The sequence below is a fragment of the Perognathus longimembris genome, chromosome 8 (assembly GCF_023159225.1).
Source record: "Perognathus longimembris pacificus isolate PPM17 chromosome 8, ASM2315922v1, whole genome shotgun sequence".
Classification (NCBI taxonomy): domain Eukaryota; kingdom Metazoa; phylum Chordata; class Mammalia; order Rodentia; family Heteromyidae; genus Perognathus; species Perognathus longimembris.
Genome location: NC_063168.1, coordinates 313,962 through 332,533, shown reverse-complemented (window position 1 = coordinate 332,533; position 18,572 = coordinate 313,962). Strand labels below are relative to the sequence as shown.

The 18,572-nt window shown below is 44.1% G+C and overlaps 1 protein-coding gene across 1 annotated transcript in view; it reads right to left on the bottom strand.

The window, feature by feature from the left end:
- The window catches only part of Cracdl (CRACD like), a 111,170-nt gene that overhangs the window by 29,887 nt on the left and 62,711 nt on the right, over positions 1 to 18,572 (bottom strand). Inside the window, exons 2-4 of the mRNA XM_048353492.1 lie at positions 11,378 to 11,457; positions 4,064 to 4,232; positions 50 to 185 (exon numbers count right to left, since the gene is read on the bottom strand). Coding sequence (XP_048209449.1) covers positions 50 to 185; positions 4,064 to 4,232; positions 11,378 to 11,447 — 375 coding nt within the window. The 5' untranslated portion in view covers positions 11,448 to 11,457. The remainder of the gene's footprint in view (positions 1 to 49; positions 186 to 4,063; positions 4,233 to 11,377; positions 11,458 to 18,572) is intronic.

Genomic DNA, 18,572 nt, shown 5'->3' with positions numbered 1-18,572 from the left:
TAGGAACATCTGGATTGATATTTGACACATGTACCAGGCGGCGCTTTACCTGCAGAGCTTTAATCCGGTCACACACATTTTCTTGAGAAAACACTCTCACAGGCCGAGCAGGGTCCTGTCCGGCCTCAGGAATGAAAATGCTGTCATGAGAGAGGGCGCGGCTGCCCAGCGTGCCCCTGGACTCCCTAGGAAGAAAGAGCCAGTGTGAGCCCGAGCCCACCTCTGAATCTCGCTGAGCCCTGAGGGACTCGGGGCGAGAAAGGGGGATGGGGTTAGCACCGCAGCACACAAGGAGCCCTCTGTTGTGTTTAGTTTATAGTTGCCTCTTACTTCAGTTTATCCCCCTTACTGTCGAGCATCACAGGTTACTATCGGGAGCCTCATACAGTTGGGAGTTTCCCTAAGACACCTAAAGGTCGTAGGAAGTCTTTTCATAGTGGAAAATCCCCAAGCGTGGACAAGGTGTGAGGTCCAACACCGCAGTCCTGCAGAGAGGAGGGACTGGTTTGGCTGGGTTCTGTGGAAACTTGTGTTGGATGTCCTGAGAAGATGAGGTCAGCCCCTTGGGGAGCCAGAGGCTGTTCGCACCATAGTCCAAGGGCCAGCCTGACAGAGCATCCTCCTAAGATGGTCAAAACCATTTACCCATGGCTCCTTTAGAACAAGATCTGCATATCTGCCAAGCCACACCTTATTCTGTGGCTTGGCTTGATCTGTGCATGTGACCTGTGCTTCTAGCCTTGAGCACAGACTGCAGACCCCTGCATCATCACCGTCCCAGGCCGCCGGCTCAAGGATCTGATTTGGATCCGAACCCACAAGACATTCATGAACCATGCTCAGAGGATGTGGGAATTCGTTGTCAGATTTTCCTAGCAGCTTGAACAATAGGTGGAAGGAGATGACCGAGACCACTGGTGAAGGAAGGAAAGCCGCCAATGCACACATGGGACATCTGGTACACACCAGCCCCACCCGCCTTCCCTGGGCATCCTGTCTTCTATGGGGCACTGGGGACCGAGGTGCGGCCCTGCCCTCCTGCGGAACAAATCGTGCTGGATATGTCCATTTAATTAAACTTGCTGGCTTGCACTGCAAGCGTGAAAGTGGGAACTCAGGACTCTAGGAAGGGTGTGTCCTCATGGTTCTGGGAAGCCAGCAGACCAGTGACAACGCCTCGGCCTCACTGCCAACAAAAGTTCTGAATCCAAGGTCAAACACACATCTGGATTTCCCTTTACCAGGGAAAACCTGTGGCCATGCTCTGGGCCTCACAACCAAACACCTCAACCCAGTAGCAAACCAAAGCATCACATGATGAAGGACACCATAGCCTGCACAGGGAACAGGATCTCTCTAAGCTGGGGTAGTCTCATAGGATGAAGCTAAGCAAAAATATCACAGATAGCACAGAGCAAGGCCAGATATGTCACTCATGTCTGGGAAAAAAAGGAAAAGAAACCCTGGTCACCACTGGGGGGCACCGGAGCACCAGGAAGCTAGTAAGAGAGCTGAGTCAGTACAAGGTGAGTAATCATTGGCTCACATTTCCTGTTCAGACTGTATTTCGTGGTATCATTAAGTTGATGAAAGAGAGTTCTTCGCACAAGAAATCTAGGCCTGAATGTAGTGGCTAGTGCCTGTAATCCCATCTATTAAGAGGCAGAGATTTAGCAGATCCTGGTCTAAGGTAGGCCCTGTAAAAAGCACCAGACTCTATCTAAAAAGTAACAAACAGTACAAGAAATGTATCCAATGCCTAACGTATGAAACTGTCACCTCTCTGTACATCAGTTAGATAATAAAAATTTGAATAAAAAAAAAAGTAACTAAAGCAGAAAGCACTGGGGCACGGCATAAGTGGTAGCGCAACTGCCTGTCAAGTGTAAGGCCAGAATTTTGCCACAAGCAAAACCAGACAAATAAAATCCCATAAACACAAAGAAGCAATCCCGTTAGCAAATGTAAAACCAATGCTGGAATTAAGAAAAGCACCACTTTGCTGAGGATCAATGGATCAGTAGCGGACATTAAGAGCACCGGTTGAAGGTTGGTGGAAGGATCACACCGATAGCCCTGTAATCCGGGGCTTGCTAGATGTGGAAGTACGTGCCTCCTGATACAGCAGGGACAGCACTGACCTGAACCACACATCTACATCAATGAGTTCACAAGGAATCCAGAGAGTTCAGGCCCACGTTCAACTGTACCAGAGAAGCATCCACAGTGCGGGGCATTCTGAGGCACAAAGGATCCTTCTCCTTCAACAGACCAATGACAGGAAACAGGAAGGAGTGTGGGGAGAAGTTAGTGTATGCAAACACAAGGAGGTACTAAGCACCCATCAATTTAACCCCGAGGGCTCCGGACAGGCCCTGCCAGCACTGAGGTCCCTTAGCACGTGGGATCACTCGCCCATGCCGGTGCCTGTGGCCACCCGAGGTGGGAGGCTGCTGCAGACGCTGAGGACACAGACTCTCACAGACCTACAGACCTGTCTCTTCCTCAGTACTGTTTCCGAAATACGTCATTCCCAGTCTGAGAAGGTGGCTTAGTGGTAGAGTGCTCACCTAGCATGCATGAAGCTCTGGGTTCAATTCCTCAGTACCACACACAGAGAAAAAGCCAGAAGTGGTGCTGTGGCTCAAGTGGTAGAGTGCTAGCCTTGAGTAAAAGAGGCTCAGGGACAGCGCCCAGGCTGAGTTCAGGCCCCAGGACTGGCAAAAAGAAACAAAGACAGACAGACAGGACAGACAGACACCATTTACTTCCTGGGCCTCTGGTACCTGGAACTTTCCCAGCAGCTAATGTCAATCTTGATAAGCTGACCATCTTAATATTGGAGGACCAGCTTCTCTAGTAAATGCTGGTAGCAGAAAGTTAGGACGGGCTTGTCCCCCTTCTTGCCTGGGCTGCTGTGGGAAGGGCCATTTGCCCCGTCAGCCCTCTGTGGCCTGTGGCCGCAGGGGTTGCTCTAAGACTTGTGGCCTCCCCACTATCCCCGTCCCCCAGGGCTGTGTCTTCCTCAGGAGGTGGGGTGGGCATGGGTGGGTGTGGAAAGTTCCTGTAGGACTAGCCAGTGCTGACAATTAACAATTAGTAATGTTATCACCATAAAATCTGGCTCCCTAAGGGCTCAGAGCACAGAAGCATGAAACACTGGCACAGTGCATTCCCACCATGCCTCAGGAGGCCCAGGCACCCTTCGGCATGATCCCAGCTAGTGCTGCGGAGGGAGACAACCCCAGGCGTTCTCTGCAGTCACTTGGCGCCACCACGTGGCCCATGTATTTTCTGCACCTCCAAAAGCTGGGCGTGAGGAGGCTGCTGAGGAGGCCGGCAGCGGGAAGGCCCAGGACGGCTGGGTGCTCAAACCTAGTACCCACGGCAGCCGAGGAGCATCATGCTTCCAAGCGAGATGGTGAAAAAGCTGCCACTGCCACCCATCTGTTTCTCTTCCCAGTAGAAAGAACTAGAACGCCAAGTTATGTATAACTGTAGTTTGGTGAAATACAAGTTACAAAAACCAGGTAGCGTCACTATCCCTCCCCATATCTTCATCCCTGATTGGGTCGGCTTTCACAATGGTAATCTTGGATAATTTTCCTAAGACTGAACAACAGGAAGCCTTTGCTTCTCCACCCCACCTCACAGCCATCCAGTTATCAGACTACTCAGTGTTCACGTTCAGAGACATGTATGTGTCCGGTATCACATTTTTTTGTGAAATTAAACCACAGCCCACACCCCAATCCTGCAGCTTTCAGCTGTAGCATGCTGGGCAGGCCCCAGAGTCTCTCTCTATGACTGGTATTGGTGCATGGTTCCTCTGTCCAGCCATCACGAACTTTTAATCCATGCAGCAGCTACCTAATTAGGTTTTCCCCCAACACTGTGTTTGCAGTGGTAAAATAAGGTACATGTGGAGGAAGCTCAATGGATGTTACCTGGGAGGAAGGAAGACTCAGGGATTCTGCGAGTTCCTGAGCCTTCGGACCCTGCTGGCCCAGCTGCCATTGCCTAGTTGGGGCACACAGTGTAATGAGCATAAAAGGCAACTTACTCAAGTTCATCCTCAGAGTCATAGCCCACGGGCCCCGACTCTATGGCAATGACCTCGCTTTTGGCCTGGTTTTGTTTCCAGGTGCTTTCTCCTGTGGTCGATGGAGATTCTTTTCTCTTCTTCTTCCCAAAGAGCTTCTTGAATGTTTTGAATTTGGACTTTTTCTTTCCTATACAGATTAAAAAAAAAAGATGAGCACGTCTGTGTGTCTGTGTACAGGTGCGAAATTGGCATGATTGTTCCCCACCATCCAGTGGCTTCTCAATCCTTTGCTTCAGAAACTAATACTGATTTCTGCTTCTTTAGGATGTTTAAGCAACATGGGCCATAAACTCTTTGGAGCATGATCACAGAATCAAAGGCCATGCAACTCATGCCTGAAATATGCACAGGCCACAACAAAAGTCTGGATGAGTAAAGGTTATATGATAACTCAAGTTACTCTTGTTCTAAAACATCATTTTGGGTCAGTGTGGTGGTGCGTGCCTGTCATCCCACTTACTTGGGAGGCAGAAATAGGAAGACTGTGGTTTCAGACCAGCCTGGGAAAAAAGTTGCTGAGACTCCATAATGTGGCCAAGAGTGCCTGAGCATGCTGTTATATTCCTGTTATACCAGCTACACAGGAGGCAGAGATAGAGGACTGTGGTCCAAGGCTAGCCCCAGACAAAAGTGCTAGACTAAAGCAACAAGGGTTGGGGTGTAACTCAGGTGGTAGAACGCTTACCTAGCAAGTATGAGGCCCTAAATTCAAACCCTAGTATAACCAAAAATATTATTATTATTATTTTTTTTTTTTTGGCCAGTCCTGGGGCTTGGACTCAGGGCCTGAGCACTGTCCCTGGCTTCTTTTTGCTCAAGGCTAGCACTCTGCCACTTGAGCCACAGCGCCACTTCTGGCCATTTTCTGTATATGTGGTGTTGGGGAATCGAACCCAGGGCCTCATGTATATGAGGCAGGCACTCTTGCCTCTAGGCCATATCCCCAGCCCTCTGCAATGCGTCTTCACATTTTGTGACACATCCCTGATGTCACCTTCATCCTTTCCTATGAATTCTATCATATCTGTGACTTCACAAGAGCAGCTCTTTCCTTTCCCTCTGAGTATTTTTGAACATGCACAGTGAAAAGATGCGACACCAGAGATCACCAGAATTCATGGGTATTTGCTAAAACAAATTAGTTCAAACAGTAAACTTTTGTGTTTGTGTGTGTGCGTGCATGCATGTATGCATGCACATACACACACCCAAATGCACAGGCGCTAGTCCTGGAGCTTGAACTCAGGGCCTGGGCGCCATCCCTGAGCTTTTGTGTTTAAGACTAGCATTCAATCACTTGAGCCACAGCTCCAATTCTGGCTTTTAGTGGTTAATTGGAGATAAGAGTCTCACAAACTTTCCTGCCCTGGCCAGCTTCCAATCATGATCCTTAGATCCCAGCCTCCTGAGTAGCCGGGATTACAGGCATGAGCCATGGGCACCGGCTATAAGTAAATATTGTATAAATGGAATTCTTTAAAAATGGGGCAGTAAACTTGTATTTCATTTATGCTGCCATCCCTTTGGGAAATCTACATGATCTTGAATTCATGAGGAGAATTTAGGATTATTCTAGCAGAAATAGAGTAAAACCCTCTCTGGTAGTAGGTATATTCTACGGCATAGCTTTCTTAATGCCTAATGGGAATAACCTTACTCTTATGACCACAAAAAGTTCATGCTAACATATTCTCTATGAGAGTTCTTTGAGTTCTCTGCCCTTGGTCGGAAAAACACCTGGCCTGTGCCTAGACAAAAAAGGTGGGACAAAAGATGAACAGATACAGCAGTAGTACTCACTAGACATGTGGAAAATGAACTACACAACCTGTGGTTGGGAACAGTAGGAACAGAGCGAGAGATGGAGTGACACTGTCTAAAAAGAAATATACTCATTACCTGAGTTATGCAACTGCACCCTTCTCAGGTGTCCTTGAAGCTGTGAACAAATACAGCTCCCTCTACTGACAGTCGGAGATGCAGAGGGGTGGGAAAGACGCGGTGTAGGACGGCCAAGGCCCTGAGCACCGCTGAACTTCCTGGAACACTTGTGTCAGCCATCCATTTGGGTTTTATTTCTTCTACTTCTGGGCTTTGAAATTCAATTTCTCTAATGGCTACAGGAATGCTCTGGATTTCTACTTCTTGAACCTCTTTTGTTAATTTATATATTTCTGTGAACTAACCTTTTTTCAAATTTATTGGCAACAAGTCATCGCTAATATTTTCCTATGGTTCTCGCATTCTCAGTATCTGTCCTGGTGGCTCCTTTCTCCTCCATCATGTTCATTATTTGCTTTTTTTTTTTAAATGGTGATCAGTGGAACCAAAGCTGTGTCCTAGGTGAAGCATTCTAGGTCAAGGTCAGCAGTTATTTTTTCTAAGAATATAGTAAAGCCTATTATTTTATTGTTTTCTGGGTTCTGTTGTATTGAGAAGTCAGACATGTTTTTTTTTCTCCTACAAAAGTAATTGGACTTGTACTAATTGTAAGATTTACAATAAAGAAAAAACAAATAGATAATTAAAAAACATACAGAAGAACAGATCTGTCTAGGTCTATTTCTTGCTTTTGAATTTATTATTTTATTTTTACGTGTATTTTTAATTTTCTTAAGTGTCATTAAGTTTCAAGGAAGCTCAATTTATCAGGCTTTTCTTTTAGAGATTAATGTGTCATACCTAAGCATTTTTGCTTAATCTTAGGTCAGTATTTGAAGTGTTTTTCCTAGCAATATTGGGATTTGAATTCAGGACCTCATATTTGCTTGGCTGGTACTCTACCATTTAAGCCACACCTCCAGCCCAGCTTTTGCTAGTTATTTTGAAGGTAGTCTCATGGACTTGGGGGCCCTAGCTGGCTTTAAACTGTGATCCTTCAGATCTCAACCTCCTGAGTAGCTGAGACTGATCAATCAGTTTCTAGTTTTTAAAGTTTTGCATTGTATCTATAATACATTGAGTTAATTTTTGTATAACAGGTAAGATATATAGATGAGTTCTTGTTAAACATGAATATCCAGTTCTATCACCATTTGTTGAAAAGATAAATTTCTTTTTTTTTTTTTTTTTTTTGGCCAGTCCTGGGCTTGGACTCAGGGCCTGAGCACTGTCCCTGGCTTCTTTTTGCTCAAGGCTAGCACTCGGCCACTTGAGCCACAGCGCCACTTCTGGCCGTTTTCTGTATATGTGGTGCTGCGGAATTGAACCCAGGGCCTCATGTACACGAGGCAAGCACTCTTGCCACTAGGCCATATCCCCAGCCCCAAGATAAATTTCTTCATTGGGTTATACTCACAACATTGTAAAGACATCAGGTGATCATATATATATACAGATATCTTTCTAATTTACCCTACCACACCATACCTGTCCTATCCATCTATCCTTCTGCATATACAGCACTGTCTTGATTATTATGGCGTTATAGTGAGTCTTAAAGTAGTATGCCGGTGCTAGTGGCTCACACTTGTAATCCTAGCTACTCAGGGGGCTGAGATCTGAGGATCATGGTCAGAAACTAGCCTAGGCAGGAAAGACTGTGAGAATCTTAACTACAATTAACCAGCAGAAAACCAGAAATGGCATTGTGGCTCAAAGTGGTAGAATGCTACCCTTTAGCAAAAATGCTCAAGAATAGTGTCCAGGCTCTGAATTCAAGCCTTGCTACTGACAAAAAAAGAAAGAAAGAAAGAAAGAAAGAAAGAAAGAAAGAAAGAAAGAAAGAAAGAAAGAGAAAAGAAAAGAAGGCAAGTACTGTGAGTCTTTAAGTTTTGTGCTTTTTTTTTTTCAAAATTGTCCTATTTTAGTTCCTTGTTTTTTCACATAAATTTTAGAAACAGCTTCTAATGCTTGCAAATAGTCCAGATGGGATTTTGATTGCTTCACATTTATCAACTTCCTGCTGTTTTCTCTAGATTGTTCCAAAGCAGGGTCCTCAGCATGACCGTCACTGTATCTGCATAGACTTGACCTCTTCCTAAATAAAAGTCTCTAAACCAAATCAAACCAGTTGTTACTGGTCAATAATCCTGAGTTGTGTATTTGAGCTTCCTAGCTGATGTTTTCTTCCCCATTAGCACTGGGGATTGAACCCAGAGCCTTGCACATGCTACTCAAGTCCCCCACCACTTGAGCCATGCCCCAAAGACAGCTGAGTTTTAAACAGTGCATGGTACCTGGATGTACACAGTCACAACTCGCTTTGAGGAGAATTAACAGCTTGCAATGGTATCTTCCAGTCCATAAATATATTTAGTCCTTGTTAATTTCCTTAGCCAATTATTTGTGGGTTAATTAATCTATCTTTTTGAGAGAGACCCTACATAACCCAGGCTGGTCTAGAACTCACAACAGTTATATATTTACAAATATATTGAAGGATCTCAATTCTTGGTGCTATTGTAAATGATACTTTTAAGTATTTCACTTTTCAATTGCTCTTTGCTAGGTAGTTGGTATGTACAAATGTAGTTGATTTGTGTATAATGTACCTTGTATTTTGCAATCTTACTAACTTGCATTTGAGCTTGAGTACTTTCTTACACTTTTTGGTTAATTGCAAAATGCAACTAACAATCAGAAAAGTGTTTTATTTCTTCCTTCCATCTTGTTGAACCTGTCTTTTCCTTATCTCATTGCACAAGATGGGTTCTTCTATGCCACTTTTTAAGGTTCCCTGGAACTTCAAGATGGTTTCAAACATTTTTTATTATCTTGCAAAATAGTACACATAGTGCTCTATTGCATGTATTTGTTAATCCTGATATTTGGTAACCTTGTGTGAATTTCTTTTATTTTTGCTGCTTATTACTTTGCCCAAGTTTTTGGCAAAAAGAAATATGCTTTGTGGCACAAAGTACCACAAACTGGGTAGTTTAATCAGTAGAAATACATGATCTGCTAGATGTAGAGGCAGGGCAGCTGCACTCAAGGCAGTGTGGACACACGTGGCTCCTTCAGGGCTGAGACGGAGGGTGATCTGTTCCCTATCTGGGCTCTGACCTCCTGTGCAGAGACACACACTAGCAGTGCATCACCCCATTCTTTGCCTACACTTTCAAGGATGCTGTCCCTGTGTGTCTGTCTTCAAATCCCCTCCCCCTATTGTTTTGTTTAAAGTTTATACGCTGTGTTTTTATTGCATGAAATAATGGGGCTCATTATGACATTTCCACACATGCATACAACGTGCTTTGACCTACCCATCTTCCTCTCGTCTTCCTTTTCTTGGTCCCTTGCCCACCCTCCCCCATAGGCCCTCTGTTTATTTTTATTTTATTTTATTTTATTTTATGGCCAGTCCTAGGCCATGAACTCAGGGCCTGAGCACTGTCCCTGGCTTCTTTTTGCTCAAGGCTAGCACTCTGCTACTTGAGCCACAGCGCCACTTCTGGCCATTTTCTGTATATGTGGTGCTGAGGAATCAAACCCAGGGCCTCATGTATACGAGGCAAGCTCTCTCGCCACTAGGCCATATCTCCAGCCCCAGGCCCTCTGTTTAGATTCATGTATTCATGGGTGTAGACTCCTCATAAATGTCCCAATTTTATAAGGACTCTAGCCATTGGATTATAAGACCACTCTATTCCATATAACTTATCTTAACTAATACTAGGTAAGGGTACACTTGGAGATGCTGGGGACTTCAGCACATGTATGCTGGAGATACAATTCAACACACAGCATGTTGGTTTTCATTGATGGTGCCCTATTGCCTTCCATGCCTGATTATCATGGAACTAAAAATACCATGTTCTATAATAACTTGAGGTCTAGACAGAGGTTTCCTTTGGAGAAGACTGTTTGCTTCTGCAGAGTACCTGAGGTGTGTACAGTCTAGGAACACTACTGAATCAAGTTTAGGGCTTGAAGTTGTTCTAAGTACCAGGTGACATAAACTGAAGCTACAGATCCCCAAGAGGGCCCATCTACCCCTAGCTCGCATCTACTTTGATTTTGTAGCTCGGTGGGCTCTCAGATTATTGTAGAAAGGTCTTCTACAAGAGAGGCAACTTATACAGATCCCATCCTTGTTTCCTGACCCTCTCACCTAACCCTACACAAAGACGTGAAAATGAAATTCATGATTTCCTGAATTCCTTTTGGGTTACAATATTTCTTTCGATTCTGATCCCATTAGAAATAGTTTAAAGAATGTTCTTATCTATAATATTTTTAATTTTAAGTGGAGGGGGTTGGTCTGAATACTCCAAGCTCATTCTTATTTGAAATAGAGAAAACTTAGGTTTGTTCCTTCTTTTTCTAAAATTGATTCTTCATGGTGACTGTGTAAGTATCCAGAACTAGTATTTGCCAAGGTTATTTCAGAGCAACAAAATACTTGTTCAAAGAGTATTTTCTGGCTTAAAATAAGTAATGATTGTGTGTGCCATAGTATGAGAAAATTTGAAACTATTTTCTCCCTCAGGATTAATGTTAAATTCTTTACATCTTGGAAAAGTGGGTCTTAAATAGAAAAAGAAAAAATCATCTTTAAATATGAAAGGGAGTCTGAAGCTAGTGGCTAGCAGCTAGGATTTAATATTACTGGAAGCTTTTCTTAACTGAACTACATCACAGAAAATCATTGGCATTTTAACTTTAGAGAAGAAGAAGCTGGAGGCCTCTGTTAGCAAAGCAAGAGCCATATAAATATCTAATCTAGGAAAAGGGACTTTGTGTGGAGCTTGAAGGCTTTTCATGTCAATGTCACAAGTCTCTGAAGCCTTAAACAGCACTGTGTGGATGAGGGTAGATGAGAGAGCAATCCTGGACCTTGTTCTGAGATAATGATTCATGGGTCTGGAATTTTGCTCCGAAGACAACAAAGGCCTCCCGAAGGAGAAAAGTCCCGAGAGAGAGAGGGTCAAAGGCTGTCTTTCCATGTATTTTTCCCCCTAGATAATCAGGCCATCCAATGTTTTGCAAAGGCAAAAAAAAAACAACAAAACAAACAAAAAAAACACACAAAAAAATCAAAACAGGTGTTTCCTCGGGAACATTCTTGGCTAAATGAATCCACTCAGCATCTTTTCCTTTGCTTTCAAATCAAACACAGAGACATATTCACCTCCAGTAAGAGGAAAATGCTGTCCCAAACCTTCATGTGTGGCAGAGAAGAAAGGGACTAACATGCGTGCCTGGTGTCACAGCGCAGGGCGGGCTTACCTGAACACGCCAGGGACTGGATACACTCCCTCCCGGTGCCCCCTCCCCGCCTCCCCACCGGGCCCCAGAGCTCCTCCCAGAGCAGAGGGAGCAGGGCCTCACCTGTGCCATCCTCCCCGAGGCCTTCTGCGGCCTCCCGAAGCTTCAAGTCCATCACCCTCGTGGAAATCATGTCCAGCTCACTGGAAGCAGATGGAAACTCACGTTAAAGGAGCACGGTGAGCAGAAGTTACCAGGCAGCCAGCTGACACATTAAGATGGCTGACTTCCTCATTCAACTTTATTAAAATTCTTCATCCATGTTTTTTTAAGAGCGATCCGATTATTTCAGCTCATTATAGTTGTTTACACTAAGCTTCTCTTTTGAACTTATGAAAAATTCCAAGCAGATACTAAAGTTCAGAAACACATGATGCACCTAGCATACAGCTGCTCCTTTCCCTTTCCCTCTGTCCTTCCCATTAGCCTAATCAAATCATCCCAGTCACTGCTACCCTCTTCCCACCTTAAACTAATTCAACTTCTCATGGAAATCAAGTAAGTGCTCACTTAAAAGAGCTCACTCGTCTTACAAATACCAACATCAGGTTTATCTAGAAGGCTTTTCTTATTCATACTTACAACTCATACATAATGGAAAATGAAAGGAGGAATACAAAGAAATTACTTAAAAGAGGGAAGGAAAGGAACAGAATAAGGGTTGTGTGTCAGATCTGGTGCTAATCTTTAATAGTGTCCTTGAATATCAATGTCAGAATGTCTGTCATCCCTCTTAGCCAATTCCTTAAAAGCCCCCCCCTGAAAAAAAGCTTCATAAGCTCTGCTCCTCGATTGTCTTCTGATTTAACATTATAAACATGTCTGGTCTTCTGTCAACAGTGCTAAGGTATTTGTTGGAACCTTGCCAAATCTTACTCATGCTCATGCCCCCTATCTATTGAAAAACAACAACAACAACACAGCAGAAATAGAACTTGTTCAAAGCCTCGAACACCATCACAGGCTTGAAGGAACAGTTTAGTGGTCACTACCTGTGTTCGCTGTCAAAGCAACAGAGGCAGTCACACAGTAGAACTGCAACAGGCACAGTTGTAACCCAATCCAAAGGTACAAGTGCTGCGAAGTCACCCTGTACATCTCCAAGATAGCCGGGCATCCTGCTGCTCACTGAGGACCAGAGCGGGTGATGGAGAGGAGGCACGCCAGGAGAGGGGAGGGGTGGGTCACCTGGACTACCAACTGCCAAGCCCTTCCACTGAATTAGTAAGTACAAGTACAAGAGATTTCCTTTGCTTGAATTTGGGGTTGACCACCACAGCTGTAAGTGATTTACTGAGGGTACAGATTACCATCTGAATGTTTTCAAGTACCCCAAAGAATTTTGGGTTCTCCCATCCTGGAGATGAGAATATATGTTGTTAGGTTTATTCCCTTGCCCAGGGTGGTGAAGCAGATGCCAACAGGAATGCCTCCATGACTGTCCACTCATCGTGGACTGGTGCTTCTGAACTGCTGGGATTTGGTGGCAGAAAACACCAGCATGGTTCTGGCCTCGTACCAGGGCTGACCTGGAGAGCAGCAGAGCCCTCGGCTGTCGCGAAGAGGCTCAAGGAAAGCTGGAGAATCTCCCACTGAAACACCTCTGCCTACCAAGAAAAAGGGCCTGACCACCCACTGGGCTGACCGGGAATCTCAGTCTGAGAGGAGGAATTTGAGATTGCCATGATGTGTCAACAAACTGGGAAAGGACAACTGGAGGAACCATAAGGTTACCACCACGTCTCCAGTCCCCTGTAGGGAATTCAAAGGCCAATTTAGGAAGTTCTGGGAGTGTACAGGGGTGAGTGGGAGAGAGCTGGGTGTCAGCCCCCTGGGGAAGCCCCAGGCAAGAGCCCCATTTCTATCCTACAAGCCTATCCCACAAGAAGTCCGGAAGCTCAGACTTGCTTCTCCTGCCGGCGAAGGATGTGACTGTGACACAGCCACTGACAGCAGAGGGCTCAGGGGTAGGTAGCGAGGGGAGGAGCAAGAGGGAGACCAGTCACACCTTTGGGGGTCCTTCTCCCAAGAGCAGATGCAAAGATCTCTGCCAGATGCCAGCAGAGCCAGCAGACTCTTGGAGGCAAAAGATGCTCACTGATGGGGGTGGGGGCATAACAAATGGGGTTCACCTCACATGGGAGGTCTGAGTTCTGCTCAGGCTTCATTCCCAAATGGCTTCATGCTAACAGGTATGTGATAAGGTGAAGAGGAAGAGAGCCAAGTCTTCTTGTCAAGAGGGCCTGGGGTTAAAACTTGACCCTATCAGCACTGGGGCTCAGTCTTCCCATACAAATGGGGCCATTAACATGTGAAGCCAACTGGGGCCAGAGCTCAGCAGACGGCAGTCACTTGCTCCTCTGCACAGGTGTTCCCACCCATGAACAAAACTCCAGCACACATGATGGGCAGACCCCAGCAGGCAAGTGTTGAAATCACAGGCCCCTGTGCAAACAGATTACTTTAGGGTCACTGTTATCAATCACAGAATGGCGGGACACAGCTCCCTCCCTCAGTCAGAGTCAAACTGCTGCCAGGTAGCTAATAAAATACCCAATGTCCCAGAGGAATGTCTTTCCTGTAAGGCTGTGGCATGCACAGATGGCAAGGTGTTCCCTTGTCACAATGTACCAGGGGACATGAGTGACGACAAAATTTCATCACCATTGGGCCAAGTAACTTGCCCTTCTGAACATATATTCCCCATCCCTGGTTTAAAAAAATCCAGAAGGAAAGATCCAGAAGGAAAACCATGTTTGCAAATACCCACCTTCTCTAAGCACATCTTTGGCTTCTCACCTGAAGACAAGTTTCTTTGTAGGAACTCAAGGCACAATGCCTTGAGAGCATCTGCCCTCCACCTTCCTGTCTTTCTGATAGCTGTGAGTCTCAGTCAAGGAAAATGTGTTCTGTAGACTAAGCCTGGACCTGAGGGACCTCCTCAGGAGTCCTCATTAACTCACAAGGATGTCCTACCCACCCGCCCAGACCCCTCGGTGGCTCACAGTGCTCACGGGTGTGGCTCTGGGTGCCCACGGTATCCAAGGGAGTCCCGTTTCTAAAGCAGTCTCAGTGTGGGGGCCGTCCTGTTCTCCCACCACCTGAGCTGTGACCCGTGGCTCCTCCCAGCTCATGAAAGCTTCACCACTCGCTGAAGCTTCTATTGAAAATTCCAACAAAAGTTTGATCACAGAGAGAGAATAGATTTTAACATACTTAAAAAATTTCAGCCCCCTATATTTACCTACACAATGCAAAGAAAAATGCCTGTATGCTAGCTACATATAATCAATTATGCAATTACGGATGAAAATTTTGGCACTTGCCCTACAGAGGGGCTAATTCTGAACCACCCCGCTGACTGTGCCCAGATCCCTGTGGGTTCTTTCTTTCACTGACTCTACAAGACTCAAGTGAAGAACTTGCTGGGGAGGTGTCTGCTGAACCCTGTTCTTTCCAGGACTGACTGTAGGCTCTGTGGGGTGAGCTCTGTGCCTTTAGATCCATTGCAGCTTTCCACTCATTTCTTTTTTTTTTTTTTTTTTTTTGGCCAGTCCTGGGGCTTGGAGGGCCTGAGCACTGTCCCTGGCTTCTTTTTGTTCAAGGCTAGCACTCTGCCACTTGAGCCACAGCACCACTTCTGGCCATTTTCTGTATATGTGGTGCTGGGGCATTGAACCCAAGGCCTCATGTATATGAGGCAGGCACTCTTGCCACTAGGCCATATCCCCAGCCTCCACTCATTTCTTAACAGTGCCTTGCACTGCCTGGAGCAGAGAAATGAACCCAGGGCAGAAAACAACTGAAACTGAGTTTATGGGTATGAGCATCATTCAGGATTTTTGAGTACTTATTTGACTAACTTCAGAATTGCACTAAGGTTCCTGAAAGAGTCCCCTTCCCTTCCTTCCCTTATCCAGAGTGGGTCTCACTTTGTGGGGTTACCTTTAGGGAAGGTTACATTAAAAAAAAAATCACATCCCATGCTCCTCCCTCCTCCTTTGTTCCCACAGCAGGGTCTGCATCAATTCTCCACCATCTTTGCCATGATTTCTGCACCTGCCTACTTTCTAGTCAGCATCAGCAATGGAGTTATCCTGTCAGAGGTAACTGTGTTTTAAGTAAGAAAAAAACACAACAAACCCCAATGAAAGAAAATAGCTGCTAATGTGAACTCTAAACTCTAAAACACACCCTTGAAATGACAGGTGGGTTGGGCTTCCAGTAACTGAGTAGCCTGTATCGTTATTATCTTGTGCAGATGGTAATGACAAATGAGGGACAAAATACTAACAGTAATAAGTTGAAAGCAGTGAGGAGACACGTGACGTAGACGGAGATTTGAACCGCATCCATCTTTAGCAAAGAGAACCACGGGGGAGCGACGTGAGGAGCCTGCAGACTCGTGCTGTGGAGAGGCCTCCACACTGCTGTGGGCAGAGAATGTCGTGGAGGGCTGCCACCGCCGCGGGGAAAGGAGGAGGGCTGTCACCGGAAGAAAGAACGCCAGAGAGAGGGCGCTCATCTCTAGGCAAATGTTTTCCTAGTTCCTATGCACATAATGGGGAAATGACCACCGTGTACCGGAGATAAACAGTGGTGAGGGTGAGAGGAAGGAGCTAACATTGTTCTAATGCCCCCTGCAGGGGAGAGAGGGTTAATGGTTGGAGTGCAGTCAAAGTTAACAACCTGCTAGAGCAAAAGCAGTCCTAGGAGAGACTATAACAAGATCCCAGAGTTAGTCCTTACAGTGTGTCATTCACAGTGTTTACCGAATAATCAAAATTTACTAATCATGTACATAAACAGGAAAATTAACCAAAGGCAATAGAAGAAAACTGTTCAAGAGAAAAGGTACCCGAGTGAGCGCATGCTTCATTAGTAGAGAAAAGACTACAGGCGGAGGCAGTTGTATGGATTCAGCCTAGGCTACATCGCACCACATGAAACACTAAATACCTAATTAGCAAAAAGGTAGGTTAGAAATAAAAATAACTATATAAGACACAGAAAAAGTGGTAAAGCCATAGAAACATAAAAGTAAAAAATATATAAGGCTTCTAAAAGAAAACTTAGGAACTTGTTTTCTTTACCTGGGGATAAACCCAAATGTCTCAGATATGCTTAAAACCCCACAAAAGCAAAACAACACGATTTTGCACTTCATAGAAATGAAATATTTTTGCTCACTAAAAGGTAACATTGGAAAAGTGAATAGGTAATCCACAGGCAGGGAGAAAATATTTGTAAAAAAATAACTCTGACTTTATTCTTTGCTTTTTGTTGTCTATCATGCACATGTTAACTTAAGAATGATTTTTTTTTTTTTTTTTTTTGCCAGTCCTGTGGCTTGGGACTCAGGGCCTGGGCACTGTCACTGAGCTTCTTTTTGCTCAAGGCTAGCGCTCTACCTCTTGAGCCACAGCGCTACTTTGGGCTTTTTCTGTTTATGTGGTGCTGAGGAATCAAACCCCGGGCTTCATGCATGTGAGGCAAGCACTCTACCACTAAGCCACATTACCAGCCCCAAGAATGATTATTTTAAAAACAAAAACTTAAAAAGAAAATCTTGTAAAAAAGGTGAAAATATTTGTAAAAAAAAGAACTTGAAGAAAACATAAGCAATTTCTACAATAGGCACAGTGATTCGTGCTCATAATCTCAATGCTGGGTAAACTGAGGCAGGACTGTGAGCTTAAGGCCAAAGAACTTGTCTTTTAAAAAATACTATAACCCAATAAATGAAAAGCAAGTGATCTCCTTCCTCCAAAAGTGGGCAAAATAAAGAAAACATACAAGTGGCACCTGAAGAAGAATCTGATACTAAGGAAACTTCAGTCATATCAACAGGAGAGAGATTCTATAAGATTATACTGTACTAGTGAAAAAATGCAGGCCACAGAGGAAGGCCTAGGGCCTGTTCAGAGCAGAGGCAACAGACCCTCCTGGACTGGCGATGAGGGACTGCCATACCAAAGCTGAGCATGAATATTGTGTGCTTTAAACTTCCCCAAGTTTGACCAATGTAATGAGGGTTATTTAAAAGACTTTTTGGGGGTTGGCAAGGCACCAGACAGTGAGTGATGGTGTCAGGTACTAGGATCAAGTACCAGTCTCAGACAGGACACAAGTGGCTCACACCTATAATTCTAGGTACTCCAGAGCCTTAAATCTGAAGGTCACTGTTTGGAGCTAGGCTAGGCAGACAAATCAAAGAAACTATTATATCCAATTATATTATATATAAAAATTATATTATATCTGAAAAACACAGATATGGACCATGGCTCAAGTGGTAGAACACCAGCTTTTAGCACAAAAGCCAAGAGGGAGCACAAGGCCATGAGTTCAAGCAAAATACCTGCTCTTAGGAAATATACATAGAGTTTATCCAGTTCACTATCAAATTGCATAAAAATGAAATGATATTAATATATAGATAAAAATACAGAGAAATAATGACATAGCAAATGAGGTAATATGTGAAAAACTGGTGAATCTAGTGTTACATGGAAAATTACTAGTACCATGTGATTTTGCTGTAAGTTTGGTGCTATAGCAAATAAGCTTTTCATTAAAAAAATATTATTAGAAAGGAAGTAAGTTGTGAGCTTCAGGATGGTAAAACCACCAAAACTGATAAAATAAGAGATGATTCTACTATAATTGGAGGTATCACTTTTAACAATGGCTAGAACAAATAAGCAGAAAATTAACAATGATATAAAACTATTATTGTTTACCTGTCTTTCTCCATTCTATCAGTTTTGACCAAATAGCTAATACAATCTTGAAAAATAAATAATAAAGCTGAAATACTCATACTTTCCATTTCCAAAATTGCAAAGCTACAGTATTAAGGTTTCATCATAATGTATAGACCAGGATAATAGAACTTAGAGTCTAGGAAAGCATAGAAATTCATTTTAATAGGCATGCCAAGAACAAGTTTTTTTCAACAAAATTTTCTAAGACGAGTGGACATCAACCTGTGAAACAGAGTTTGTACTCCAACCTCACACCTTACTACAAAATGGATCACAGACTTAAATAAAAGTACTGAAACTACAAATCTCTTGGAAGAAAAATCTGTGATCTTAAGTTAGGCAACCAGACAGATACCAACACACCAAAGGTAAAGACAGATATGTTTTGACTTCATCAAAATAATAAGCTTTTGTTTCAAAGAAGCTATCAAAAAATGTAAAGACAACCCATAGACTGGGAGAAAATATTTTCCAATCGTATATTGGATAAA